The sequence below is a fragment of the Pan paniscus genome, chromosome 19 (genome assembly GCF_029289425.2).
Source record: "Pan paniscus chromosome 19, NHGRI_mPanPan1-v2.0_pri, whole genome shotgun sequence".
In the NCBI taxonomy this organism is placed as follows: Eukaryota; Metazoa; Chordata; class Mammalia; order Primates; family Hominidae; genus Pan; species Pan paniscus.
Window position 1 is genome coordinate 12,339,390 of NC_073268.2, and position 27,902 is coordinate 12,367,291.

General features: G+C 51.6%; 3 protein-coding genes across 8 annotated transcripts; 2 read left to right on the forward strand and 1 right to left on the reverse strand.

Moving 5' to 3' along the window:
• Positions 1 to 9,558: 9,558 nt before the first annotated feature.
• On the forward strand, positions 9,559 to 11,765 carry MED11 (mediator complex subunit 11). Of its 2 annotated transcripts, none has more exons than XM_055101842.2 (3): positions 9,559 to 9,738; positions 9,940 to 10,070; positions 11,109 to 11,765. In XM_055101842.2, exons 1-3 carry the CDS (start codon positions 9,654 to 9,656, stop codon positions 11,148 to 11,150), a joined length of 258 nt encoding a protein of 85 aa, XP_054957817.1. In that variant the 5' UTR covers positions 9,559 to 9,653; the 3' UTR covers positions 11,151 to 11,765. The 2 variants fall into 2 exon arrangements, with proteins under 2 accessions (XP_054957817.1, XP_003810252.1); XM_003810204.5 differs by having other exon boundaries at positions 9,574 to 9,738; positions 11,220 to 11,765.
• Positions 11,711 to 17,841, reverse strand: CXCL16 (C-X-C motif chemokine ligand 16). 2 transcript variants are annotated; one of them, XM_003810203.5, is made up of 6 exons: positions 17,421 to 17,841; positions 16,942 to 17,080; positions 16,568 to 16,650; positions 13,247 to 13,663; positions 12,738 to 12,807; positions 11,711 to 12,634 (listed from the first exon to the last, which is right to left on the reverse strand). In XM_003810203.5, exons 1-5 carry the CDS (start codon positions 17,548 to 17,550, stop codon positions 12,761 to 12,763), a joined length of 816 nt encoding a protein of 271 aa, XP_003810251.2. In that variant the 5' UTR covers positions 17,551 to 17,841; the 3' UTR covers positions 11,711 to 12,634; positions 12,738 to 12,760. The 2 variants fall into 2 exon arrangements, with proteins under 2 accessions (XP_003810251.2, XP_034797221.1); XM_034941330.3 differs by having other exon boundaries at positions 11,711 to 12,807.
• A 156-nt stretch (positions 17,842 to 17,997) lies between these two features.
• ZMYND15 (zinc finger MYND-type containing 15) lies at positions 17,998 to 25,968 on the forward strand. Of its 4 annotated transcripts, none has more exons than XM_034941328.3 (14): positions 17,998 to 18,204; positions 18,673 to 19,294; positions 19,734 to 19,968; positions 20,067 to 20,222; positions 20,478 to 20,638; positions 21,452 to 21,604; positions 21,913 to 21,993; positions 22,137 to 22,253; positions 22,336 to 22,424; positions 22,515 to 22,613; positions 22,769 to 22,922; positions 23,014 to 23,072; positions 23,359 to 23,519; positions 24,080 to 25,967. In XM_034941328.3, the coding sequence occupies exons 1-14, from the start codon at positions 17,998 to 18,000 to the stop codon at positions 24,249 to 24,251; spliced, it is 2,466 nt and encodes an 821-aa protein (XP_034797219.3). In that variant the 3' UTR covers positions 24,252 to 25,967. The 4 variants fall into 4 exon arrangements, with proteins under 4 accessions (XP_034797219.3, XP_063454942.1, XP_034797220.3 ...); XM_063598872.1 differs by having other exon boundaries at positions 17,998 to 18,171; XM_034941329.3 differs by lacking the exon at positions 22,137 to 22,253 and having other exon boundaries at positions 24,080 to 25,968.
• Positions 25,969 to 27,902: the final 1,934 nt, after the last annotated feature.

The window sequence follows — 27,902 nt, forward strand, 5'->3', positions numbered from 1 at the left end:
CGGCCGACGCACATGACCACCTGTGACCTGTTGTGACCGAGTCGTGTTCATTTCCACTGCTCCTTATGGTTGCTCAAGCAATCTGCTCCTGTGGCTCGGTGGTGCCACAACCGCAGGCCTCACCAGACAAGCCACATGACGTCTCTGGAGTCTGGTACCTACATTCTAACACAGAAGCTGAGGCTTGGGCAGCAAGAACATCATGCTGCCGTGGGCCCCTGTCCTGGGGACCACATCTTAGTGCTGTTCATGGGATGTTCATCAGGGACTCCCTGAGGCTTGACCGAAGCCCCAGGCTGGGCTGGAGGGAGTTAGCATCACTCCACGAACATTTCTCACCTCCATCATCTGCTTCCACTCCTGAAGCCCAATCTTTCTCCTAAAGCTCCTTCATTCATTCCACAAACAATCTGGATTTGAGTCCCTACAAGGTACCAGGCATAGTATAGCAGTACAACAACAACAACAAAACATTAATTCATTCCCTTTTTTTTTTTTCTTTTGAGACAGAGTCTTGCTCTGTCGTCCAGGCTGGAGTGCAATGGCGCCATCTCGGCTCACTGTAACCTCCGCCTCCCAGGTACAAGTGATTCTCCTGCCTCAGCCTCCGGAGTAGCTGGGATTACAGGCGCCTGCCACAACTCCCGGCTAATTTTTGTATTTTTAGTGGAGACGGGGTTTCGCCATGTTGGTCAGGCTGTTCTCAAACTCCTCACCTCAAGTGGTCCACCCGCCTCGGCCTCCCAAAGTGCTGGGATTACAGGTGTGAGCCACCGCGCCAGGCCTCCCTAGTTATTTAACTACAATATCTTTGCTTCAGAGGAGAAGTACCGGAGCCAGGAGAACGCGTGACAGGGAGTTCTGAGCTAGGTTGGGTTTGGGGAAGATTTCCCTAAGAAAGTGACCTTTAAGCAGAGAAGTGAAAGATGAGGGGAGTTCGGGGACCGTCCAGGGATGAGCATTCTGGGCAATGGCAGTGTCGTGTGAAGGCAGGAGGAAACAGCACATCTGGGACCTAAAGAGGCCAGAGAGACTGGGACAGAGACAGCCAGAGGCAAAGTAGTTCCTTCTGGCTGCTGAGCCAGATGGGGACGGCTCGCACAGGCCTTTAGTCTATGTTATGACTCGTGACTTCTAGTTAAATCGCCATTTACCCACAAGCTTTAAGTACTGCCAAAAGGCCCCGTGACCTTGCTTACCCCGCCACGGCGGCAGCCTCCCCTGCAGACCCTGGACTTTCTCATGCGGAAGAACGGAAGAACCATCCCTCCTAATACCATCTCCAGCATCCCTCCGACTCCCATGCACCTGCTCCTTGACCTCTAAGCCCAGGTATCTCAATCTTTTTTTTTTTTTTTTTTTTGAGATGGAGTCTTGCTTTCTCACCCAGGCTGGAATGCAATGGTGCTATCTTGGCTCACTGCAACCTCTGCCTCCCAGGTTCAAGCAATTCTTCTGCCTCAGCTTCCCAAGTAACTGGGACTACAGGCACACGCCAGCACGCCCAGCTAATTTTTGTATTTTTAGTAAAGACAAGGTTTCGCCATATTGGCCAGGCTGGTCTCGAACTCCTGACCTCCTGATCCGCCCACCTTGGCCCCCCAAAGTGCTGGGATTACAGGCGTGAGCCACCGCGCCTGGCCGATCTCAAATTTTTTTCAGGAGAATCAGAACCCTCGGGGTGCCATGGTAAAAATCCAGAGTTGGGCTCCACCTTTCCCGATTCTGAGTCACAAGGTCCCAAGAAGAATCCAAAAATCCGGATTTTTAATTAGTACACACTTTGAGAAACTGCCCTTTTTATTTATTTAATTAACATTTATTATTATCTTTTTTTGAGATGGAGTCTCACTTTGTCACCCAGGCTGGAGTGGAATGGCGCAATCTCAGCTCACTGCAACCTCCGCCTCCCGGGTTCAAGCCGTTCTCCTGCCTCAGCCTCCCGAGTAGCTGGGATTACAGGCACGTGCCACCATACCTGGCTAATTTTTGTATTTTTATAGAGCCAAGGTCTCGCCATTGCACTCCAGCCTGGGCGACAAGAGCAAAACTCTCTCTCAATAAATAAATAGTCTAATTCAATGGCATTTAGTATACTCACAATGTTGTACAACAATCCCCTCTGTCTACTTCCAAACATTTGGCTTCCTGTATTTTCAATAACAGATAAATTTTTTTAAATTGTCTTTCTTAAGGCCGGGCACAGTGGCTCACACCTGTGATTTGTAATCCCAGCACTTTGGGAAGCCGAGGCGGGTGGATCGCCTGAGGTCAGGAGTTCGAGAACAGCCTGGCCAACATAGTGAAACCCCGTCTCTACTAAAAATACAAAAAATTAGCTGAGCATGGTGGCGGGTGCCAGTAATCCCAGCTACTCGGGAGGGTGAGGCAGGAGAATCACTTGAACCCTGGAGGTGGAGGTTACAGTGAGCTGAGATTGTGCCACTGCACTCCAGCCTGGGCAACAAGAACAAAACTCCATCTCAGAAAAAAAAAAAATTCTTTTTGCTTTTTAGGTTCATACACTAGGAAAATTTTTTATATTTATTTTCATGTAGTCAGTTATAATAGCCACAAAAAAAAAAAAAAAAAAAAAAAAAACAGCTTATGGCCAGGCGCGGTGGCTCATGCCTGTAATCCCAGCACTTTGGGAGGCCGAGGCAGGCGGATCACAAGGTTAGGAGATCGAGACCATCCTGCTAACACGGTGAAACCCCGTCTCTACTAAAAATACAAAAAATTAGCCAGGCGGGGTGGCGGGTGCCTGTAGTCCCAGCTACTCGGGAGGCTAAGCAAGAGAATGGTGTGAACCCGGGAGACGGAGCTTGCAGTGAGCCGAGATGGTGCCACTGCACTCCAGCCTGGGTGACAGAGCGAGACTCCGTCTCAAAAACAAACAAACAAACAAAAAAACCAGCTTATTGGGTGTTTTGTCACAAAGCTTTTGGCCCTTCTGTTTTCTCACTACTTGACACTTCCTTTTCTTTCCAGCCTATACTTCAAGGTCACCGTATCAACCCCGATCTCATCAGCACACTCCACCCTCCATTCACAATCCTGTTCTCAATCCACAGCCTGGATCCATCCAACTATCTCCCTTCTCTGCTCTGAACACAGGGGTTGGTGCTCATACAACCACTTGCTTGTTCATTCAACAAATTTTTTTTTTGAGACAGTTCTCGCTGTGTCACCCACGCTACAATGCAGTGGCCCAATCTCGACTCACCACAACCTCCGCCTCCCGGGTTCAAGCGATTCTCCTGCCTCAGCCTCCTGAGTAGCTGGGATTACAGGTGCCCGCCACCCCGCCTGGCTAAGTTTTGTATTTTTTAGTAAAGATGGGGTTTCACCACGTTGGCCAGGCTGGTCTCGAACTCCTGGCCTCATGTGATCCACCTGCCTCAGCCTCCCAAAGTGCTGGGATTACAGGCGTCAGCCACCGCGCCTGGCCAACAAACTTTTTTGAACTTATTCTAGGTACCAGACACTAGGTATGAATCTGGGGCTGCTAAAAATATATGGTCTCTAACCCAAGGTGGGCCCCCAACACCCGATAAGCTTTTGTCTCTCTCCATGTCCCTGGTTACCTCCCTCTCCTGTTCCCATCCTATGCACTAATTCTTTTTTTTTTTTTTTTAAGGTGGAGTTTCACTCTTGTTGTCCAGGCTGGAGTACAATGGCACGACCTTGGCTCACTGCAATCTCTGCCTCCCCGGTTCGAGCGATTCTCCCACCTCGGCCTCCCAAGTAGCTGGGATTACAGGCGCCCGCCACCATGCCTGGCTAATTTTTGTATTTTTAGTAGAGACGAGGTTTCACCACGTTGGCCAGGCTGGTCTCAAACTCCTGACCTCAGGTGATCTGCCCGCCTCAGCCTCCCAAAGTGGTAGGATTACAGGCATGAGCCACCGCGCCCAGCTACCTACGCACTAATTTTCTACCTTCCTCATGCTCAAAGTGACTTCTGTTTTTCACAGAGATTAGGCAATGAAGGATGAATAATTTCAATTTCCCACCTCCTACTGACAAACAGTGACATCTACACCAATTCTCCTACACAACCAAGGTTAAGATGCCTTCTCCAGTTCAAAGCTAATCCCTCCACCTGTGCTCAGATTGCTGTCCTCCCACCTCCATTGAGACCTTGATTCACCAAACCACACCCCTCTCCTACCTGTGTCTATGGCTCTTCCTCCATGGTAAATAAGCCCACATAAGTCTATTCCATTTAAGGAAAGAGGAGGGAGAAGAAAAAAAAGAGGAAGAAGGAAAGGACAAACCAAACCATACACTCTCCTCTACACTTACGTCTCTTTTTTATTTCCTCTCTTCTTTGGTTTTGTTTTGTTTTGTTTTTTGAGACAGATTTTCGCTCTTGTCACCCAGGCTGGAGTGCAATGGCGAGATCTCAGCTCACTGTAACCTCCGCCTCCTGGGTTCAAGTGATTCTCCAGCTTCAGCCTCCTGAGTAGCTTGGATTACAGGCACCCACCACCATACCCAGCTAATTTTTGTATTTTTAGTAGATACAGGGTTTCACCATGTTGGCCAGGCTGGTCTCGAACTCTTGACCTCATGATCCGCCCGCCTCGGACTCCCAAAGTGCTGGGATTACAGGCATGAGCTACTGCACCCAGCCCTCTCTCACTCTTCATTCTTTCTTTACTTTTTGTTTTCAACGTTATATATACATATAAAGAATCAGATAGTACTACAAGACCTATTACAATAAAAAGCAGACCCTTCCCGCTCTAATTTCCTCCTCCTCAGAGGCAACTACTTTCACCACCTTTTTTTTTTTGAGACAGGGTCTTGCTCTGTCACCCTTGGCATGATCACAGCTTACTGCAGCCTCCTCGATGCCCCAGGCTGAAGAGATCCTCCCACCTCAGCCTCCCAAGTAACTGGGACTACAGGTGCAAGCCACCATGCCCAGCTAGTTTTTTTAACTTTTTAAATTATTTTATTAATTTTTTTTTTGAGACAGAGTCTCACTCTGTCGCCAAGGCTGGAGTGCAGTGGCACTGTGTCGGCTCACTGCAACCTCCGTCTGCTAGGTTCAAGCAATTCTCCTGCCTCAGCCTCCCGAGTAGCTGGGATTACAGGTGTCCACCACCATGCCCAGCTAGTTTTTATATTTTTAGTAGAGATGGGGTTTCACCATGTTGGCCAGGTTGGTCTTGAACTCCTGACCTCAGGTGATCCACCCACCGTGGCTTCCCAAAGTGTTGGGATGACAGGCGTGAGCCACCGCGCCCGGCCAGTTTTTTTATTTTTTGTAGAGATGGAGTATCCTCACGTCGCTCAGTCTACACCCAGCTTACTTTCACCACCTTTACATGTTTATTTTGGCATTTACCTCCCTATCTCTAAACATGCTTATTTGGCAACTTCATGATTTTTGTTTTTGTTTGTTTTTTTTTGTTTTGAGAGAGGGTCACGCTCTGTCGCCCAGGCTGGAGTGCAATGGTGCAATCTCAGCTTACTGCAACCTCTGCCTCCCAGGTTCAAGCGATTCTCCTGTCTCAGCCTCCTGAGTAGCTGGGACTACAGATGCGTGCCACCACGCCCAGCTAATTTTTGTATTTTTAGTAGAGATGGGGTTTCACCATGTTGGCCAGGATGGTTTCCAACTCCCAACCTCAGGTGATCCGCCAGTCCCGGCCTCCCAAAGTGCTGGGATTATAGGCATGAGCCACCACACCTGGCTTGTGTGACAGATTTTTTTCATTACTTCCCTCATGGTTTGATTTTTCAAGGGTGTTTTGTTTGTTTGTTTGTTTTGTTTTTGAGATGGAGTCTTGCTCCAAATTGCAGTGTTACTGATACCTTCTAGTCTTCTGAAAATAATGTTTGTGGAGGAAGGGATCAAGAAATGTAGCACCATCATTTAAATTCCCTCAGGACCAACCCTACTGGACACATAAACAATAGCAACAACATCTACTTTCAATAAAATGTTGGCATTGCTCTCTGCCAATTACCTTGAGAGCCTGACTCTGGAATGAAAAGCTCTATACCGACCCTGGCCTTGAACTCCTGACCTCAAGTGATCCTCCCGCCTCGACCTCCAAAAGTGCTGGGATTGCAGGCATAAGCCACCATGCCCAGCCAAGGATGCTTTTTCGGATTCAATCATGTTTTATACTATGTCTTACCTAAAAGCTTCAACAGTTGTCCCCACCTCCCCCTTTTTATTTTGGTTTCTGTCTTTCATGTTAGAAAGTTTCTTCACATACCTAGAAATTTTTGCTTTCTGCTCACATTTAAGAGCGGGTGCTTAGCTTGACATGGTGGCTCACATCTGCAGTCCCAGCTACTCAGGAGGCTGAGTCAGGAAGATCATTTGAGCCCAGGAGTTCAGGACTACAATGACTTATGATTGCGCCACTGCACTCTAGCCTGGGTGACACAGAGAGGCCCTATCTCAAGAAACTAAAAAAAAAAAAAAAGAGTGAGGTGCTAAGAAGTTGACTAGAATTTCCATGTACACAGTTGGGACTTGCCAACTGTGAGTTTCAGTATGAGGTGATCTGGCCAACTGACTGGTTGGAGAACCCCTGATGTTCATATCCTGAGGTCTTTTCTCACTTACCAAATTCCCCAGAGAAGAGTCTTCCAGTCTCTTACCTGGAAAGTATAAGCTTGTTGCTGGAGTTCTGGAAACCACCACTCACTATATAAACTTTCGTTTTTGTTTTTGTTTTTTTTTTTGATACAGGGTCTCACTCTGTCACCCAGGCTGGAGAGCAGAGGCGTGATGAGGACTCCCTGCAGTCTCAACTCCCAGGCTCAAGCAATCCTCCCACCTCAGGGCCCTCCAAGTAGCTGAGGCTATTTTTATACTTTTTGTAGAGTTAGGGTCCCACTATGTTGCCCAGGCTGGTCTCAAACTCGTGGGCTCAAGTGATCCTCCTGCCTTGGCCTCCAAAAGTGCTAGAATTACAGGCATGAGCCAACTCACCTGGCCCTAAACTTTCACTTAATCTCTGTTTTTCTTTTTTGGAGACTGAGTCTCACTCTGTCACCCAGGCTGGAGTGCAGTGGCACAACCTCGGCTCACTGCAACCTCCTCAGCCTCCCAAGTAGCTGGGATTACAGGCACCCGCCACCACGCCTGGCTCATTTTTTGTATTTTTAGTAGAGACGGGGTTTCACCCTGTTGCCCAGGCTGGTCTCGAACTTCTGCCCTCAGGTGATCCACCCGCCTAGGCCTCCCAAAGTGCTGGGAATACAAGCGTGAGCCACCGCGGCCGGCTTAATCTCTGTTTTCAATGCAGTACCCTTGCCCTCAACTGTACTCAGGTGCCCTCTAAGCTAAAAAACCCGTTTTCCATTTCCAACAAACTCCAGTATTCTGATGGGTTGGGGGAGATCGGTTGCCAAGATATATAGAGTCAATAAAGAGATCTGGAGGTCTAACTTCAAATAATCCTCCTAATTTTAGTACCACTTTCACCCCAGCTGTAAGCGATGCTACTAATTTCATGGTAAATCAGGTTGCTTGTAAGCTTTCTTTGCTGCTGGCTTAGTTACCACCTCACTGCAAAATGAGTCTGTTTTCCAGCATCTGTCTAAAGTTTTGCTATTAACTCCTCTCCCTTTGACTCCTTTTTAAAACAACTTTAGGCCAGGCACAGTACGCTCACACCTGAAATCCTGGCACTTTGGGAGGCCAAGGCAGGAGGATCCTTTGAGTCCAGGAGTTCAAGACCAGCATAGGCAACACAATGAGACCCTGTCTCTACAAAAAAAATTAAAAATTAGCCAGATATGGTAGCACACATCTATGGTCCTAACTCTTCAGAAGGCTGAAGTGAGAGGATCACTTGAGCATGGGAGTTTAAGGCTGCAGTGAGCCATGACTGAGCCACTGCATTCCAGCCTGGGCAGCAGAGTGAGACCTTGTCTCAAAAAATAAAATTTTTTTTAAAAAGCAACTTTCTGTTATTTTATTAGCATTTAGGGAAGGATTAAGTCAAATGCCAGACCCATCAAGTTTTTTGTTTTTTGAGACAGGGTCGCGTTCTGTTACCCAGGCTGGAGTGCAGTGGCACAATCCATGGCTCACTGCAGCCTCGACCTCTCAGGCTCAAGAAATCCTCCTATCTCAGCCTCCCAAGAAGCTGGGAATACAGGCATCAGCCACCAAGACTGGCTATTTTTTTTAATTTTTAATTTATACTTTTTAAAAAATTATTTGAATTTATTTATTTATTAGAGACGGAGTTTCACTCTTGTAGCCCCAGCTGGAGTGCAACAGCGCAATCTCAGCTCACCGCAATCTCCGCCTCCCAGGTTCAAGTGATTCTCCTGCCTTAGCCTCCTGGGTAGCTGGGATTACAGGCATGCGCCACCATGCCCAGCTAATTCTGTATTTTTAGTAGAGACGGGGTTTCTCCATGTTGGTCAGGCTGGTCTCGAACTCCTGACCTCAGGTGATCCACCCGCCTCGGCCTCCCAAAGTGCTGGGATTACAGGTGTGAGCCACCACACCCAGCCTTTATTTTTTAAATATAGGAGACGGGGTCTCACTATATTGCCCAGGCTGGTCTCGAAGTCCTTAGTTCAAGTGATCCTCCCACCTCAGCATCCCAAAGAGCTGAAATTACAGGAGTGAGCCACCATGCCCAGCCCCCAAATTTTTTTATAAAGACAGTATCTCACTATGTTCCCCAGGCTAGACCATTCAGTTTAACTGAGTCTAACCTTCATTTGCTAACCTTGGGCAAACTAGTTTCATTCTTGATAATCCACTATAAACTGTTACAAGCGATCTTTCCAAAAAAGGTAATTCTGGTCATAACACACTTCTTAAAAACCCTTTAAAGGCTCAAATGTCTTCAGACTCAAGTCCAAAGTACATAGCTTGCAAGCCTTTTCCTGTTTCCGCTCCTCTCTCCAGCCTCACCATTGTCATACCTAACCCCCACCACATTCCGTTCACTCCAGGCAGGCAGAATCCCTTGCTGGACTCCACATGCGCTGTTCCCGTCACAGCACCATGCTCTTGCCTATGCCGTCTCCCTTTTCCACTACAAGCTCTCATCCACGTAGTTCACCTTTAAGATTCAGCTCACGCCTGTAATCCCAGCACTTTGGGAGGCCGAAGCGGGTGGATCGCTTGAGGTCGAGTTCGAGACCAGCCTGGCCAACATGGTGAAACCCTGTCTCTACTAAAAATACAAAAATTAGCCGGGCGTGGTGGCGGGCGCCTATAATCTCAGGCACCCGGGAAGCTGAAGCAGGAGAATCGCTTGAACCTGGGAGGTGGAGGTTGCAGGGAGGGAGATCTTGCGACTGCACTCCAACCTGGACGACAGAGTAAGACTGTCTCATAAATAAATAAACTTGTGTAGAATAAACTAGAGGCCACAGACAGTGTCAAGAAGATGGACAGGCCTGAATGGCCTCGGGCTAGGGGATATTCCACTGTCGCCTCTGACTACGGGTGGTCCTGTGGCTGAGGCGCAGCGGGCCCTGGGAGTTGTAGTTCATCAAGCGGAACGAGGAGGCGAGGCTGCGCTGAGCATCCTGGGAATCGTAGTGCTCGCTACGCGGTGCCCTCTGCGCAGGCGCACACCGAGAGCCACTTCCGGAACAAGCGTCGCGTTTCTGAGGAGACACTCTTGGTGAGAAATCCCAGAGTGATAATGGCTACCTACAGCCTGGCGAACGAGAGACTACGCGCTCTGGAAGACATTGAACGGGAAATCGGCGCCATCCTTCAGAATGCAGGTTCGGGATGCGACAACCCGGACAGCGGGGAGCGAAAGCGTGACCGGGCTGCACCGGCAGGCTGACCTGGGACTTGGAGCAGGGTTGGGGAGGGAATCCTACCTCCGTGCGCAGCGAAAGGGCGGGACTGAGAGGGGCTGGCCTAGGGGGAGGCTACACTGGCAGTCTCCGTGTGTCCCCGCCCTCTCTCCGCCCTGGCAGGTACTGTGATCCTAGAATTGTCCAAGGAAAAAACTAACGAGCGGCTCCTAGACCGGCAGGCGGCGGCCTTCACCGCTTCAGTGCAACACGTGGAGGCGGAGCTGTCAGCTCAGATCCGCTACCTCACCCAGGTCGGTGTGTCTGGGGGGTTCTGCGAGCGAACCCCAGCTCTGGGTCAAAGCCTCAGGCTTGGGTGATCCCGGGTGGAGCATTAACTGGGCAGGACCAGACCTCCCCAGCCGGCCATCCAGAGCGGGTTTCTTCCTCTAAAAGGAAAGAATGGGCCGGGCGCAGTGGCTTGACAGAGTTCGAGACCAGCCTGGCCAACACGGTGAAACCTCGTTTCTACTAAAAATATAAAAATTAGGCCAGGCGCGGTGGCTCACTCCTGTAATCCCAGCACTTTGGGAGGCTGAGGCGGGTGGATCATCTGAGGTCAGGAGTTCGAGACCAGCCTGGCCAACATGGTGAAACTCCATCTCTACTAAAAATACAAAAATTAGCTGGGTGTGGCAGTGGGCGCCTATAGTCCCAGCTACTTGGAAGGGTGAGGCAGGAGAGTCGCTTGAACCCAGGAGGTGGAGGTTGCAGTGAGCCAAGATTGCAGCACTGCACTCCAGCCTGGGTGACAAAGCAAGACTGTCTCCAAAAAAAAAAAAAAAAAGCCGGGCTTGGTGGTGAGTACCGGTAATCCCAGCTACTTGGAAGGCTGAGGCAGGAGAATCGCTTGAACCCAGGAGGCGGAGGTTGTTGTACTTAGCCGAGGTCATGCCATTGCACTCCAGCCTGGGTAACAGAGCAAAAACTCTGTCTCAAAAAATAATAAATAATAAAATGAAAGAATTAAAGGTGGCCCTGCATACCTCACTGGGTAACATCACATGTGCCTAGCAGAAGATGTGTAACTAATGCTAGAACTACAGAACTTTGTCACTGGAAACTTGGCCTGACCTCCAGGCCACGAGGTCCCAAATCCTTATATCCTGAGAAGAGGGACAGGATTGAGAAGGTTCTGAAATCGTCGCAGGGACCACTACCATTACTAATTTTTACGGTGTGCCAGATACTCTGCATTACTTTATCTAATCCTCAACAACTCTAGGAAGTAGTTATTGTCACCCCCATTTTACAGGCAAGATTAACATAAGTTAAATGATTTATTTACCCAGCTACCAGGTGGCCTAACAAATTCAAACTCGGGAAAGAAATGAGACGAGACCTGATGCCTGGTTGGAGTTAGGGTAAAGGAGATGGTGCTCCATTGATAGTCTGTCTTGTAGGTGGCCACAGGGCAGCCCCATGAGGGCTCCAGCTACTCTTCGAGGAAGGACTGTCAGATGGCTCTGAAGCGAGTGGACTATGCCCGCCTCAAGCTCAGTGATGTGGCTCGAACCTGTGAGCAGATGCTGGAGAACTAGGCCAGGGAGATGGACCCAGAGCTGAGAGGGAGACCATCACCTGTGCCATGGGACAGAACCTGGGAACATGTAGGGTGGGGAGTATGAGCACCAACATACCCTGCTGGTCAAAGTACCCTAGGACAAAGGGGCAAATGGTAGGCATGGAAAAACTGAAGCCCGAGCCTGCCCACAGCTATGCCCTGGCCTCTCCAGCAGGGTGCTCCTCCTCTGCACTCCAGAAACACCCTGACAGGCTCAGAGAGGAGATGGAAACTGACATACCCAACCCACTTCCTCAAACACTTCATGCTGCTGCCCCAGGCTTCCCGCAGACTTGGCCTAACGAAGATACATACTTCTTCATTCGGAGAGACAAAACAAGAACTAGGGTTTTAATAATAATAAAAGCAATAACAATAAAAACAAGATCAGACTCTCACTGGGGTAGGCAAGGGACTGAGGAAGTGAAACCAACCCGTATGGTGTCCCAGCACAGCGCCTGCTAAGGAGGGAGGGTGGGAAAGCCCAGGCCTTCGTTGCGGGTACAGGAGGATGCAGGAGAGGGCTGAGGTGGGGGAGGAACAACTGGTGTACTGGGAGAGAGATTTGGGACGAGGGGGAACCATCAGCAAAAAATGAAGCCAGGAATCACAGTAAGGGCGCAAGGGCTGAGGCCAGTTGTTTCCATAAAGAAGACTCAATCATTACAAAAATAATTTTTAGTAGTTAAAAAACACACATAGGGCCAGGCATGGTGGCTCACACCTTTAATCCCAGCACTTTGGGAGGCCTGGGTGGGCAGATCACCAGGTCAGGAGTTCGAGACCAGCCTGGTCAACATGGTGAAACCCCATCTCTACTAAAAATACAAAAAATTAGCCGAGTGTGGTGGTGAGCACCTGTAATCCCAGCTACTCAGGAGGAGGCAGGAGAATCGCTTGAACCTGGGAGATGGGGGTTGCAGTGAGCCGAGATCATGCCACTGCACTCCAGCCTGGGTGACAGAGCGAGACTCCGTCTCAAAACAAAGCAAAGCAAAACAAAACAAAATACACATAGAATTTGTCCAAGTTATTATCACCCAGTGTGAAAAGCAGATTTTATAGGATAACGGTTTTTAAATGAGGGGCCTAAGAGAGGGCAGTGGCTGGTTAGTCCTATGTTAGATATTAACAAATATGTGTAGGCTGGATGTGGTAGGTGATGCCTATAATCCTCACACCTTCAGAGGCCAAGGTGGGAGGATCACTTGACTCAGGAGTTCTATAACAGCCTGGGCAACATAGAGTCCGTCTCTAAAAAACAAAAAACAAAAACAAGTATGTATACAGTGCCTACCATGTTGTCAGGGGTCAGTCTTCTTTATTACACTTTTTGTAAGAATAAGCCACAGTTTACCCTCACAAGCTTCCATTCTTGGCTCAGGTATTAGAGTCAGGTGCCACAGGTATATAATGAACCGGCAAACCTGGAAAGGATAAAGAAATTGACAGATGAGCTCTGAGATCAAGGAGAATGTTTGGGGGATGATAGCTTGAACTAGGGAATCAGATCAAGACATCAACACTATGACCTGGCCCACAGTAGGTGCTCAGTGAAAATCTGTGAATTGAATGACTGGCCCTCACCTCCCTCCACAGCTTCATCTCCCACTAGCTTGCTCTAGCCATCTTCTCCATGATGTTGCTCCAAGCACTAGTCCTTGTGCCCGTGGTGGCTTCCTTCCCTCTCCACTGTCTACAGTCCCCGGCTGACTGTCCTCGGAGGGCCCAGAGTCAACCTTGTGCAGACAACCTTGATACTTCTGTGCCAAGGCCAGGTTTCCAGCCACCTGAGAGCCACTGGGTCAGGATGCCTGTCAGGAAGGCTCTGGGTCCCTGGGGGGAGGGTTCAAAGGTCCAGTTTACCTGGAGAGGACTGCGGTGACTGCCCCCTCCTCCTCTTGCACAGCACATAGGAAAGGGCTGCGGTGAGGATGAAGATGATGGCCAGGAGGCACAGGACCGGCACTGTGGCTGATGTCCTGGCTGTGGGACCAGCATTTTTTTCCAGCTGCTTCTGGTTCTCCCCAGCCTCAGGCCCAACTGCCAGACTGTGGCCCGCAGTGTGAATGGTGGTTTCATTGGGACGAGTGAGCTCTTTGTCCAAGGACAGTGATCCTACTGGGAGGGTGGGGCGCTGAGTGGACTGCAAGGTGGACAGGAGCATCTGGGCAGGGGTGTGGATATCTGAAGATGCCCCCTCTGAGGCCTGAGAAATTGGGGGGCTGGTAGGAAGTAAATGCTTCTGGTGGGCCACAATCCCCGAGTAAGCATGTCCACATTCTGGAAAGGAAAGAAATGAGGAATCAGGACTATCAGGAGACAAGGTGAAAAAGCAGATAGAGGTATAGGGGAGAAAAAGTAATATCTTTTCCTCACCCATCACAAGGGTCAAGGCTGATACCCCTATAAATAAAAAACATTAACAAGAGAAAAGCCTAACATTTATTTAATCACAGTTTTACATGACATAGGAACCTTCAGAAACAAAGACCCGAGGAAAAGTGCATTTTTATGCTTAGGCTTGCTGTGAAGAATGGACAGTTGTATAGACGTATGATTGGATTGGCCAGGCGCGGTGGTTCACGCCTGTAATCCCAGCACTTTGGGAGGCTGAGATGGGTGGATCACCTGAGGTCGGGAGTTCGAGACCAGTCTGACCAACATGGAGAAACCCAGTCTCTACTAAAAATACAAAATTAGCCAGGCATGGTGTCATGCGCCTGTAATCCCAGCTACATGGGAGGCTGAGGCAGAATCGCTTGAACCCAGGAGGTGGAGGTTGCAGTGAGCCAAGATTGCACAATTGCACTCCAGCCTGGGCAACAAGAGCGAAACTCCATCTCAAAAAAAAAAAAAAAAAAAAGTATGATTGGACAAAAAGGGTATGATCTAATGGCAATAAATGGGGGGTGGGGGAGCAGCAAGGCCTGTCCAGATTCTTCTTGGCCTCCAAGTATAGGGCAGGACCCCTCTGAAATGAGGGCCTATGACCTACTTCCACGTGAAGTTAGAGAATTCCTTTATGGCCAGCTCTCACAGAAAAACAGAAAGAGCAGAGTGAGCTACTTACTTCTGCTGTTTTCTTAATTACCAAGGTGCCATGTTTTGGAGTGTCATGTTCTGAGCTCCAACAGAGGGAAGAGTGAGTCAGGGAGGTTATCACGCTGAAGGCCAGAAGAGGAAGGCAGATGACAGACGGAAAAGGTAGGGGACAAGGAAGTGAGCAAACCACGAGACAAGTGGGTGTCATGAACTGGGAAATCAGAAGACCAGGGTTGGATTCCAAGCTCTGCTGTAAAGTAGCTGTGTAACCTCAAGTAGCTGTGTAACCTCGCCCCTTGTCCCTAACCTCTCCGGAAGTGATATCTTCCAGCTGTAAAATGAGGATAATTGTAGTACCAAGGGCCAGGGTTCCTGGGAGGATGAAAGGAAATCATAGAGGTCTAGGCAGACTTAAAGGCAGTATGGATGACACAGATCCTACAAAACTTTAGCTAGGACATGGAAGAACCTTTTGTATTTTAATGGTTGTATATTTATTTTAAGAGAAAAATACAACCAATGCATCAAACTTGTGACTTCACAGATATTATTGCTTAGGATAATTTACTATTTAAGTTTTCTTTCTTTTTTTTTGTTGCCCAGGCTGGAGTGCAATGGCCTGATCTCGGCTCACTGCAACCTCCGCCTCCAGGCTCAAGTGATTCTCCTGCCTCAACCTCCTGAGTAGCTGGAATTACAGGCACATGCCACCATGCCTGGCTAATTTTGTATTTTTAGTAGAGATGGGGTTTCACCATGTTGGTCAGGCTGGTCTCAAACTCCTGACCTCAGGTGATCCACCGGCCTCAACCTCCCAAAGAGCTAGGATTACAGGAGTGAGCCACCGTCCTGGCCTCTACTTAAGTTTTCAAAACTAGTTTGTGCACGCTTAAAAGTAATTCATTTCATTGTATGTAAATTTGAACTCAAAAGAAAAAAAAAACGTTAAAATATTGAACTCTACTTAATATACATGCTGAAATGTCTTGGGATGAAGTGCAATGATGTCGGCAACCTGCCTTGAAATGCATCAAGAGGCCGGGCACGGCGGTTCACGCCTGTAATCCCAGCACTTTGGGAGGCTGAGGCGGGTGGATCACCTGAGGTCAGGAGTTTGAGACCAGCCTGACCAACACGGTGAAACCCCATCTCTACTAAAAAAATACAAAAATTAGCTGGGCATGGTGGCGGGCACCTGCAATCCCAGCTACTCGGAAGGCTGAGGCAGGAGAATTGCTTGAACCTGGGAGGCAGAGGCTGCAGTGAGCTGAGGGCACCATTGCACTCCAGCCTGGGCGACAGAGCAAGACTCCATTAAAAAAAAAAAAAAAAAAAAGAAATGCATCAAGAAATGAGGTGATGGATGATGGATAGAAGAATGAATAGATGGATACTTAATAAAGCAAATATCGTGTAATTGCTGTAAAATTGATAGTGTAAAATATATGTTTATGTAAATATGTAAAATATACATATATAAATAAAATTGTAGAATCTAGGTGGAGGCATTGGATATTCAGTGTGCCATTCTTTCAACTTTTGTATATGTGTAAATTTTCATAATAAAATATTGGAAAAGAAAAATAGGCCAGGTGTGGTGGCTCACGCCTGTAATCCTAGCACTTTTGGAGGCCGAGGCGGGCGGATCACAAGGCCAGGAGTTCGAGACCAGCCTGGCCAACATGGTGAAACCCCGTCTCTACTAAAAATACAAAAATTAGCCAGGCTTGGTGGTGCGCGCCTGTAATCCCAGCTACTCAGGAGGCTGAGGCAGGAGAATCTCTTGAACCTGGGAGGCAGAGGTTGCAGTGAGCCAAGATGGTGCCACTGCACTCCAGCCTGGGTGACAGAGTGAGACTCCATCTCAAAAAAAAAATAAAATAGTACTTTGATTTCAAGAAAAATATTAATAAGTAGGCAATAGCACACGTGGTAGAATGAATTGGCAAAACTCATGAAGGTGATGGTGAATGATCACCCCGTTTGGCAAACAGGGACTGGAGTCTAAGTACTTTGGACAGGATCAGAAGAAGGTTCTAGGAATGTGCGGCCCCAGGGGAAAAGGCTCAGGTAAAGAAAACTGTCAGGTGGAAGCCGCTAAGCCCTGGAGGCAGAGCCTGAAGAGCAGTGGAAAAGTCTCACCTTTGAGATCAAGACAGCTCATCAATTCCCGAACCCATGGGTCCTTGTTGCCCCCACACACGCTCCAGGAAAGGAACTGGAACCTGCGGAGGAGAGACCTGGGCTTAGCTGCGGCACCTTCTTTCCTTCCCCGGCTCCTTCCTCATTCCAGAGGCGTGAAGTTGCCACCAAGAAAGAGCCCTTTCTCCTGGGACTGGGAAACTCCCCAGTGGGTGAGACGGAGTCATGAAGTTTCGGGGAATGAGAGCAAACGGAACCCGGAGATGGGGCTCGGTGAGCCGGGAAGGAGTTCAGGTTGGACCAGAGGGGGTCCTGGAGGCACCTGCAAGGAGGGGCCGCCCAGGCGCTGCCCTCGCAGAGGCAGGTGAAATTACCTCGTGTAGTATAGACACCGATGGTAAGCTCTCAGGTGTTTCCGGAGATGATTCATGAACTGAACCGATGGCGGGGAGTCGGAAGAAATTCTTTTACCACAATAACAACTTCCAGTGACGCTGCCCTCGTTGCCATTGCCTGCGCGGGACGAAGGTGGTCGGCACCCATTCCCAGGCCCAGGGTCCCCACTCCGCTGTTCCCTGGCATCCAATCCACAGCCCCATGACAGCCTCTCGGTGGACCCAGGGTCAGAGCGCCGGGCTCAACCCACACATCATCACGCCCCCGACAACATCCATAATCCCGCCCGGAGCCAGGCGTCCCCGGGCCTGTGTCCCCAACCCTAGGCGGCTGGCTGGCTTTCCTCTTGTCCCCGCTGCCTTCATCCACTCAACTCCGTGGGCCTCGTGTCCCCTCCCCAACTCACCCCCTTCCCATGACAGGGGAATCTGGGTCCCCTGCCCCGCCCCCGGCTAACCTGGCTGAGTCAGGTACACCAGCAGGAGCAGGAGCAGGAGCACGCGGGACCCGGGCCGCAAGTCCCGTCTCATCTCGGGGCTCCGCGGACTCTGCGGAGATGGAGCCACCTCGCTCTGACTCCCAGACATGCTCCGGCGCGTGACGTCCAGCTGGTGTCTCAATGGCTTTCGCCAGGGACCGGAGGAGACGGCGGCCGGAGAGGAGGCGCGAGCCAGCTGCACCCCCCGGCCCTGCTGTGCCCCGACCGTGCGCTCAGTACTCGGCCCGCGCCATGCCAGCCTCTGGACGCAGGGCAAGCCGAGGAGGTGGAGCTCCCGCGCCCTGCGCCCCCGCACTGGGCCCGGCTCCGTCGAGGGAAGGCCAGGAATCCTGGAAGAAACCGAAAGAAAACTCCGGCGGCGGGCGAGGAGGGGCGGGAGGACGGCGGCCCGAGGAGCCGATTCGGTTCGGTTCAGGAGGCCGCCCGCCTGGCCCGTCCGCCGACCTGTGAGGCGGCTGCACTGCCGGACCGGCCCTCCTCCTCCGAGGCACTTTCACTTCCCCGATCCGGGCGCCGCGGGACCCAGCCGCGCTGCATGAGCCTCCCGGGCGGCCCGGTGGAGAGAGTCGCCGCCAGCCCCGGCCGCGCGCACCTGCGGGGCAGCCACCCGCGGACGCACCGAGCCCGGGGGGCGTGGCCGCCCGCTGAGCCGGCGAGGGCTCGGGCAGCCCTGACGTCACAGCCGCATCCGCGCACCCTCCACCGCGAGGTATTTACCTTCGAAAAGTGGTGGCGGCTGCAGGTACCGGAGGAGTGGGGCGGCCGGGAGGGGCTAGGTCTACCGGGGCTGCCCGCCACGCAGATCCGAGCCCAGGGAACGCCCTCGCTCCCACTCCCATACCCCACAGACGCATCCAAAATGCTTCCCTCCCCACCAAACCGTTCCCGATAGGATTAGCCCTCTCTCCTCTCTAGCCTTAATTTAAACTCTGCTTTTGAGGGTGTGAACTCGCTAATTTTAAGCCCCAAATACCATCTCATCCCTGAGTAGTCTTCTCCAACCCTGGTCACCCACTTTCAAGTCCAGCCCCCATTTTCCTCCCTAAACTCCCATCCTCAGCCCTGAAAAATCCTCTTCTCCGCTCCTAGCATATCCACGGATCCAACCCTAAGTGACTCTCAAACCTACCCTCTCCCTCAATTTGTGACCCAGCCCCAAACTCCATCATTGCTTTCCTGTCCCTCACCATATATCCCTTCTTTTGCTCAGTCTGGGCCGGGGCCCTGTGCCGCTGAAGACATGGAGTTTGTGTCTGGATACCGGGATGAGTTCCTTGATTTCACTGCCCTTCTCTTCGGCTGGTTCCGAAAGTTTGTGGCAGAGCGTGGAGCTGTAGGGACTAGCCTTGAGGGCTGCTGCCGGCAGCTGGAGGCCCAGATCAGAAGGCTACCCCAGGACCCTGCCCTTTGGGTGCTCCATATCCTGCCCAACCATAGTGTGGGCATCAGCCTGGGGCAAGGGGCAGAACCAGGTCCTGGACCAGGCCTGGGGACTGCCTGGCTCCTGGGAGACAACCCTCCACTCCACCTGCGAGACCTGAGCCCCTACATCAGCTTTGTCAGCCTAGAGGATGGGGAGGAAGGGGAGGAGGAAGAGGAGGAAGATGAAGAAGAAGAGAAGAGAGAGGACGGGGGTGCAGGCAGCACAGAGAAGGTGGAACCAGAGGAGGACCGGGAGCTAGCCCCTACCAGCAGGGAGTCCCCCCAGGAAACAAACCCTCCAGGAGAGTCAGAGGAGGCTGCCCGGGAGGCAGGAGGTGGCAAGGATGGCTGCCGAGAGGACAGGGTGGAGAACGAAACAAGACCCCAGAAGAGGAAGGGACAGAGGAGTGGTAAGAACCCAGGGCTGGCCCTGCCCTACCCCTTGCCCAGCCATCCTCCCTTCGGAAGCCCTCCCCTGCCACTAGTTCTGAGTGCTGGCCTTCAGGCCAATCTGGCCTGAAAAGGTGTTTTTATTGACCCACAGTGGGTTTTTTTTTTAATTTAATGTTTAAACATTGCAAGAAAAAAAGTATCCAGAAGTCTGGATTTACACATTCCCAAGAAAAATCTCAAGCTCTGACAGTGGGCCTGCATTTCTGCATGGCAGCGCATTCTGGTCCTCTGTAGCAGCTGTCCCCTTTAGAAGGAGCGTGCCCTCTCTACCCAGAGCCCTTTACTCAGTGAGGTTTCTTGCCTAGCCCCGTAGGTATTTGAGTTTGGTACTCCTGACCCTGACCACATTTGTCTCTCGCTGCCCCCTACCACCTCAACTTTTCCCTCTTTCCCCAGAGGCTGCCCCCCTGCACGTTTCCTGTCTCTTACTTGTGACGGATGAGCATGGCACCATCTTGGGCATTGATCTGCTAGTGGATGGAGCCCAGGGAACCGCAAGCTGGGGCTCAGGGACCAAGGACCTGGCTCCTTGGGCCTATGCTCTCCTCTGTCACAGCATGGCCTGTCCCATGGGCTCTGGGGATCCCCGAAAGCCCCGACAGCTTACTGTGGGAGATGCCCGGCTGCATCGGTATAGAAATCTGGTATCTGAGGCTGGGGAGGACTGGGGCCCGGGATTCCCAAGCACCTCCTCCAGCCTGATGCCATCTCCCCCCACCCCGCATTTAGAGAGCTGGAGAGCTTGGTCCCAAGGCTAGGTGTGAAGTTAGCCAAAACCCCAATGCGGACATGGGGTCCCCGGCCAGGCTTCACCTTTGCTTCCCTTCGTGCTCGAACCTGCCATGTGTGTCACAGGCACAGCTTTGAAGCGAAGCTGACACCTTGGTGAGCAGCCCCAAAGCTGGGGGAGAGGAAGACCCCAATAGGCAAATAGAAGGAAGGCGGGGAGGGGGGGCTAGCAGACAGAAGGAGAGGCAGGGACATGAGAAGATGCAGAGGAAACAATACAGACTGTTACAGGCGGTTAGAGGGTGTAAGACAAACAGACCGAGTGACATATGGGCAGCTGCTGGGCAGTTGAACAGCAGACAGGACCTACAGATGTTAACACTAGGTGCCCACCACCCGCTGTGTCCCCAGCCCCCAGTGTAGTGCTGTCTTGTATTGTGGAGAGGCTTGTCTCCGGGCTGACTGGCAGCGGTGCCCAGATGATGTGAGCCACCGATTTTGGTGCCCAAGGCTTGCAGCCTTCATGGAGCGGGCAGGAGAACTGGCAACCCTGCCTTTTACCTACACCGCAGGTACCATAAGGAGGTCAGAATGGTTGGGGGAAACTGGGACCAGGTCTTTGAGACTGGGTATTAGATGTCTGGGAACAGGGTCCTGCAGTTGAAGGCTAAGTGTCTGGGGCTAGAGCCTAGATCCCTGGAACAAGGGCAGGGGCTGGGTGTTTGGGGCTGGAGACAGGGTCTCTGAAGCCGAGGCCTGAGTGTCTGGGTCCCTGAGAGAGTGCAGGGATTGGGGGACAGGGATTCAAACATTTACTTGCTTCCCAGCTCCACCACTAACTGCAGTGTGACCTTAAACAAACCACTTTACTTCTTGAAGCTTCCGTGTCCTCATGAGGGATACGGAGAAGGCCCATGGAATTGTTACAAGGATTATCTTGGCTTGGTGCCTGGTACACTGGAGGCACTCAGAAATGGTAGTTCCCGGCCTGACTGGAACCAGACTTAGAACCAGGGTCCTCGCGGGAGGCTAGGGAGAGTTCAAGGCTGGGGTTCTAGGCCGGGCAATGGTTCACACCCGTAATCCCAGCACTTTGGGAGGCCAACTTGAGCCCAGGAATTTGGGATCAGCCTGGGCAACATAGACTCTGTCTCTACAAAAAATAGAAAAAATTAGTCAGGCATGGTGCACTCGCTTGTGGTCACAATTCTCGGGAGACTGAGGTGGGAGAATCGTTTGAGCCCAAGAGGTCGAGGCTGTAGTGTTCCGTGATCACGCCACTGCACTCTAGCTTGGGTGATAGAGCAAGACACTGTCTCAAAAAAAAAAAAAAATGTCTGGGGTTCTAGCCCAGCACCTCAACTCCTCCCCTTCTCCTTCTCCAGAGGTGACCAGTGAAACCTTCAACAAAGAGGCCTTCCTGGCCTCTCGGGGCCTCACGCGTGGCTACTGGACGCAGCTCAGCATGCTGATTCCAGGCCCGGGCTTCTCCAGACACCCCCGAGGCAACACGCTGTCCCTCAGCCTTCCTCGCGGTGGTGCGTGGGGTCTCTCCAGGCATGGGCCCCTTGGCCTAGAGGGAAGGACTGGGAAGAAGTTGTCTGGGTCCCAGATGATCCCTCCACATACACACCGGCCCCTACCAACAGCACCAGGGCCATTTCAGGCCTTTCCCAGCCCTCAATGGAATCACCCCTACCAACTCCACCCAGAAACCCCATCCCTATGCAAACCCCCATTCCTCTTACTGCGGCTGTCTCAGGGAATACAGCCCCTTTGGAAGGAAGGAGATGGGTCAGGTGGGGGTCTCCCTGACCCCAGGCCCCTCTTTCTTTCATCCTCTCAGGAGACCCCTACCAGCTTCTCCAGGGAGACGGGACTGCCCTGATGCCTCCTGTGCCCCCACATCCACCCCAGGGTGTTTTTGGTGAGCTGGAGGGGCCCTGTGGAAGCTAGGGGTAGGGCCAGGGACTGGAGAACCAGAGCCCGGGTGGCTGTGAAGAAGAGGTTTGTTAGACTAGAGGGGGTGGGGGCCCAGGGCCAGGTCCTCTAGCAACCCTCTCCTGCCAGGCTCATGGCACGATTACTACACATGGCGGGGCCTCAGCTTGGACTCCCCCACAGCCGTGCTTCTCACCTACCCGCTGACCGTGTACTACATCATCACCCACCTGGTGCCCCAGTCCTGTAAGGAGAGCGGAGTGGGGGGTGGAGCAGGATGGGGGAGTGAGAGCGGACCACATCCTTAAAGCGCTGGTTTTTCACCCAGTCCCTGAGCTCAACATCCAAAACAAACAATCACTGAAGATCCACGTGGTGGAGGCCGGGAAGGAGTTTGACCTTGTCATGGTGTTTTGGGTAAGTCACCCCAGGCCTGAAGGTTGGGCATTTTGGTATGGGGGTGGGCACAGGGTAGACCCCAGATCTTTCTTTCTTTCTGTCCTTCAGGAGCTTTTGGTCCTGCTCCCCCACGTGGCCCTGGAGCTGCAGTTTGTAGGTGATGGCCTGCCCCCCGAAAGCGACGAGCAGCATTTTACCCTGCAGAGGGTGAGGGCTGAGGGGGCCCTGCTTTTCAGCCCTGACCCCTCCAGTGACCTCCTGGTTGGGTCCTGCCCTTCTGCCCCCCACTCCCCATCTTGCCTGGTGCATCCTCCAGTTCCCTGACTTCCAGTGGCTTTTCCACCCCACTCCTGGCCCCTCAGGACAGCCTGGAGGTGTCTGTCCGGCCTGGTTCCGGCATATCAGCACGGCCCAGCTCTGGCACTAAGGAGAAAGGGGGCCGCAGGGACCTGCAGATCAAGGTGTCAGCAAGGCCCTACCACCTGTTCCAGGGGCCCAAGCCTGACCTGGTTATTGGTAAAAGCCTGGGTCTCAGGGTTAGGCATGTGGGGAAGGTGGGAGAGAAGCCCACCGTGGGAGCCAGCTTCTCCCTCCTCTCTGTCTGCAGGATTTAACTCTGGGTTTGCTCTCAAGGATACGTGGCTGAGGTCTCTGCCCCGGTTACAGGTGGGCAATGGGGGCAAAAGGGAACTTCTCTCCCCTCCTGCCTGGCCCCTCCCCATCTCCTTTTCTGAAAGTCTCTGGGCTCTCCTCCTCTTCACCATCACCTGCTCCACAAACCTGGGGAGTGCCCACGGGTCCCCCTGCCTCTCTCTGTGTCTGTCTCCGTCCTCCCCCTGCTCCCCTCCGCCCGGTCTGTCCGGGGACCTCGGCTTTCAGCCCGGTCTGTCATTCTGGCTGCTGGGATGGATTTGGGGAGGGGCCTCTCAGAGCGACTCTCGCTCCACCCCAGTCCCTCCGAGTGCCAGCCTTCTTCACCGAGAGCAGCGAGTACAGCTGTGTGATGGACGGCCAGACCATGGCGGTGGCCACAGGAGGGGGCACCAGCCCTCCCCAGCCCAACCCCTTCCGCTCCCCCTTTCGCCTCAGAGCGGCCGACAACTGCATGCCCTGGTAAGGGTCTGCGACCCTATTTCCTTCCTGACCCTTAACTTCTCTTACTCTCTGGCTCCACATCCTCAAAGGCCCACCTCTACCCTAGTCCCTGCTGTCCTGGGGCCCTCCTGCCCCCAGCCCAGCAACCTGCCTTCTCTGCCCCCACTACTCGTCGCCCCCATGGGAGGTCTCGACATCCCCCAGCACACCCCTCTTTAGATCTAGCTCACGGAATCTCCCCAACCCACAGAAGACCCCGCGACCCTCCAACAGACCCAACCCTGAGTCTAGCCCCACGCCCTGGAACTCAGAGGGGCAAGCCCCGCCCCTGGGAGCCCCGCCCCCTGGTCCCTAACCGCGCCCCCTGGAGCCCCGCTCCCTGGGAGCCCCGCCCCCTGGTCCCTGACCGCCCGGTGGAGCCCCGCCCGTTTGTCCCTGACCGCGCCCCCTGGAGCCCAGCTCGCTGGGAGTCCCGCCCCCTTGTCCCTGACCGCGCCCCTGGGAGCCCCGACCCCTGGGATCCCCGACCCCTGGGAGTCCCGCCCCGTGGTCCCTGACTGCGCCCCGCGCCCCCGCAGGTACTGCAATGCCTTCATCTTCCACCTGGTTTACAAGCCTGCGCAAGGGAGCGGGGCCCGCCCGGCCCCCGGCCCCCCACCCCCGTCCCCAACTCCCTCTGCTCCTCCTGCCCTCACCCGAAGGCGCCGAGGAGAAAAGAAACCTGGGCGGGGGGCCCGCCGGCGGAAATGAATGCTGATACCCTAGTAGTCCCCCGCTCCCAAACACTGAAAGGAAAACGTGAAAACACTCAAGGCCTAGGGGGAGGACAGGTTGGTAAAACACGAAAAGGTAAATAAAATTACTTGTTTGAAACCACTGAGTCATGGATCTTTTGATTACACGCTCATAATTGGGCCATTAAACTGGGAAGGAAGAGAAAGATTTTTTTGTTTGTTTGTTTTTTGAGACGGAGTTTCCCTCTTGTCACCGAGGCTAGAGTGCAGGGGACACGATCTCGGCTCACTGCAACCTCTGCCTCCCGGGTTAAAGCGATTCTCCTGCCTCACCCTCCGGAGCTGGGATTACATGCATGCACCACCACACCCGGCTAATTTTTGTATTTTTAGTAGAGACAGGGTTTCGCCATATTGGCCAGGCTGGTCTCGAACTCCTGACCTCAGGTGATCCGCCCGCATCGGAAAAGGAGTTAGGGATGACTTACTTTCCCCCAGCCCCTTTTAGTCCCCTCGACGGCTGTCATTTCTTTAACTCAGAGTCAGGGATTGTGACCCTGCTTGGTAATCCCATGGTTCTCCTAATTATGTGTTGGCTAGTCACTTTCCAGCCCCGGTAACCCTCAGGGACCAGCCCCAAGGCAAGGAAAGACCGAGCAGCAGAAAGTGGCTTCTTCCTGGGGGCGGGAGAAGCAATCAACCTCCTGGGACCACACAGATCCTTGGTTTGGATTCAGTGAAAGGCCCCAGCCACCCAACTCCACCTTTTCTCACCACCTCGTATTCAATAATCAACTCCTGCTGAGCTCTTCTGAAATCACTCAAGTCCATCAAGGTATGTCCATTCCTGCTGCAAACTCCACTGTATCTCATCGCCACATTGCAGCCCAGAGTATTCCTCCTCAAAAAAAGACATCTGAGGGCCGGGCACGGTGGCTCACGCCTATAATCCCAGCACTTTGGGAGGCCGAGGCAGGTGGATCACCTGAAGTCAGGAGTTCGAGACCAGCCTGACCAACATGGAGAAACCCTGTCTCCACTAAAAATATAAAATTAGCTAGGCATGGTGGTGCATGCCTGTAATCCCAGCTACTCAGGAGACTGAGGCAGGAGAATCGCTTGAATCCGGGAGGCAGAGGCTGCAGTGAGCCGAGATCGCACCATTGCACTCTAGCTTGGGCAACAAGAGAGAAACTCCGTCTCAAAAAAAAAAAAAGAAAAGGTTTTGGTTAAAGCCATCTTAAATCATTAGCTCTTCCTGTCTGCATGTTTCAACAACCACGTTGATCGAGTAGCATCGCAGTGACAAGCACAGAACTAAGCAGAGGCCTCCTAAGTGCAAGCCCCAGCTTGACTAACTTCTGCTGTGTAGTCTTAGGCAAGTCACTTTATTTAAAAAAAAAAAAAAAAAAGGTCGGGTGTGGTGGCCTTTTTTTGTCTCTTAAAAAAAAAAAATACAGACAGGGGTCTCCCTGTGTTGCCCAGGCTGGTCTTGAACTCCTTAGCTCAAGGGATCCTCCCCGTCTGTGCTTCCCAAAGTGCTGGGATTACAGGTGCGAGCCACCACACCTGGCCAGGCAACTTACTTTCACTCGGAGCTACATCCACTCATTCAACAAATACTTACTGAGTTCCTACTCAGCAGCAGGGTGCTACCCTAGGTTAGTTGTGAGGATTATATAAAACAAAGTATGAGAAGCCCCTAACACCAAGCTTAGTTCATTATCAAATAATAACATGGCTGGGCGCAGTGGCTCATGCCTGTAAACCCAGCATGCTGGGAGGCTGTGGCAGGAGGATTGCTTGAGGCCAGGAGTTCAAGACCAGTCTGGGCAACATAGCGAGATGCTGTCTCTTAAAAAACAACAACAGCAACACACTCCTAAAAATCTGTTATTATTTGTGCCCCATAGTGTGACCTTGGCTCACTGCAGCCTCAACCTCCTAAGCTCAAGCAATACTCCTGCCTCAGCCTTCCGAGTAGCTGGGACTACAGGTGTGTGTCACCATGCCAGGCTAATTTAAGTAAACATTTTTTGGAGAGACAGGGATCTCACTGCGTTGCCCAAGCTGGTCTTGAACTCCTGGCCTCAAGCAACCCTTCTGCCTTGGCCTCCCAAAATTCTGGGATTACAGGCATCAGCTACCAAGCCTCATCTTATTGTCTGTTTATAATCATCTGTATTTGCAATTTGAATATTCTCACTGATTAGAACTATTTGGGGATTTTTTAAGAGGTTGCTGTTACTTAAACATTTAGAAATTTCTGGTTTATTGCATTATGGTCTGAGTATCAGTCCAGTACAATTTCAAGTTTGGGGAATTTCATCTCCTTCACGGCCTAATATTTGACCAAGATTTGTAAATGTTTTATTGGCATTGAAAAAGGTAGGTTCTCCATTTATGAGATACAAAGTCAAGTAAATAGCACTTGAATACATGCTCCAGGAGGATGGAGGCTCAGGATGTTCACCGATGATGTATTTATGGCTGATATCTTCCTGGTATCCAGCAAAGGGCCTGGCACATATCATTTAGTAAATATTTGTTGAATGAGAGGCTAACTAATCAATCAACTTTATCATTGAGGTTCTCTGTTTCTTTATACGTTTGTATATTTTTCTTACTTTGTCGAAGAGAATTATATTACAGTTTCCCACTACTATTATATTTCTGACAGTCTCCCTCGGCATTTCTAACTATTTGGGGTTTTTTGTTTGTTTGTTTTGTTTTGTTTTTTTTTGAGACTGAGTGCTCTTTCTCATAAAACACCAACCACTTCCTCTATGGAAATAAATTTATTCCCAGTACCTTCTTGGGTCTTGCAAATATTACAGCCAAATGCATTTTTTTTTTTTCTGGCATGTCAGTGTCTGCTCACCGTAGAGGAGGGTGAACAAGTTCTGGTCTCCCGATCTCCAGGAGTCTGAGCTAGGAGAAGGAAGAAGAGAGAAATGTCAAAGGGCTATATTTGCAGGGTTTCTATGGAAAAATCTGATTTCAAACAATCTTCATCATCTGAGATGGTTTCCCTTCTAATGACTCCATCTGGTCCTCACGTCGATCTTAGTTCTCAGGAGCTGATAACTCTGGCCTTGCCTTGCTCAGAGAGCATTCAACCCCCACTCCTCCCCAGGTCACATTGCCAAACACCTTCAGTGGCAATTCATGGGTCCTCAGAAAAGCATCACTCTCATTCCTGGTCTCCCTCCCTCCACTGCTCTCCTCTACAATCCCACCTCAGGTGATCCTCCCACCTCGGCCTCCCAAAGTGCTGGGATTATAGGCATGAGCCACCGCGCCCAGCCCGGAATCTGCTTTTAACACCATCTTCAGGAAATCAGTATGAAGTTACGGTTTGAGAAGTACTGAACTAAGCAGACAGCCAAGTAAGAGCCCCTCCTGTCCAGGTCTAAGGGTAGTTCTGATTCCCTGACCAGCAAATCTTGAGTAGCTGCCTCCCAGTAGCTGCCTCCCAGTCACTCTCTACCACACCACCCTATTTCCTTTCATGTAATTTAACATAACCTCTAATTTCTAGTTTACTGCCTGTCTCCCCAAACTATAATATAAACTACAAAGAGGTACCTCATCTGTCAAGTTTAGTGCTGTATCCACTGGGTTCACAACTAGGCACGTTACACAGAGGGTACTCGATCCTGCATTG

What these genes read in the sequence shown, in the direction of transcription:
- MED11 (XM_003810204.5), top strand. Translation starts at nt 9,654, where the DNA reads ATGGCTACCTACAGCCTGGCGAACGAGAGACTACGCGCTCTGGAAGAC. An exon ending in CGCCATCCTTCAGAATGCAG is followed by an intron (nt 9,739 to 9,939) that starts GTTCGGGATGCG and finishes CCGCCCTGGCAG; the next exon opens with GTACTGTGATCCTAGAATTG. An exon ending in AGATCCGCTACCTCACCCAG is followed by an intron (nt 10,071 to 11,219) that starts GTCGGTGTGTCT and finishes TCTGTCTTGTAG; the next exon opens with GTGGCCACAGGGCAGCCCCA.
- CXCL16 (XM_003810203.5), bottom strand. Translation starts at nt 17,550, where the DNA reads ATGTCTGGGAGTCAGAGCGAGGTGGCTCCATCTCCGCAGAGTCCGCGG. An exon ending in GGTGTACCTGACTCAGCCAG is followed by an intron (nt 17,081 to 17,420) that starts GTTAGCCGGGGG and finishes CGTCCCGCGCAG; the next exon opens with GCAATGGCAACGAGGGCAGC. An exon ending in GAGCTGTCTTGATCTCAAAG is followed by an intron (nt 13,664 to 16,567) that starts GTGAGACTTTTC and finishes TTTCCTTTCCAG; the next exon opens with AATGTGGACATGCTTACTCG.
- ZMYND15 (XM_034941328.3), top strand. Translation starts at nt 17,998, where the DNA reads ATGAGCCTCCCGGGCGGCCCGGTGGAGAGAGTCGCCGCCAGCCCCGGC. An exon ending in ACCTTGTCATGGTGTTTTGG is followed by an intron (nt 22,425 to 22,514) that starts GTAAGTCACCCC and finishes TCTGTCCTTCAG; the next exon opens with GAGCTTTTGGTCCTGCTCCC. An exon ending in GGTCTCTGCCCCGGTTACAG is followed by an intron (nt 23,073 to 23,358) that starts GTGGGCAATGGG and finishes GCTCCACCCCAG; the next exon opens with TCCCTCCGAGTGCCAGCCTT.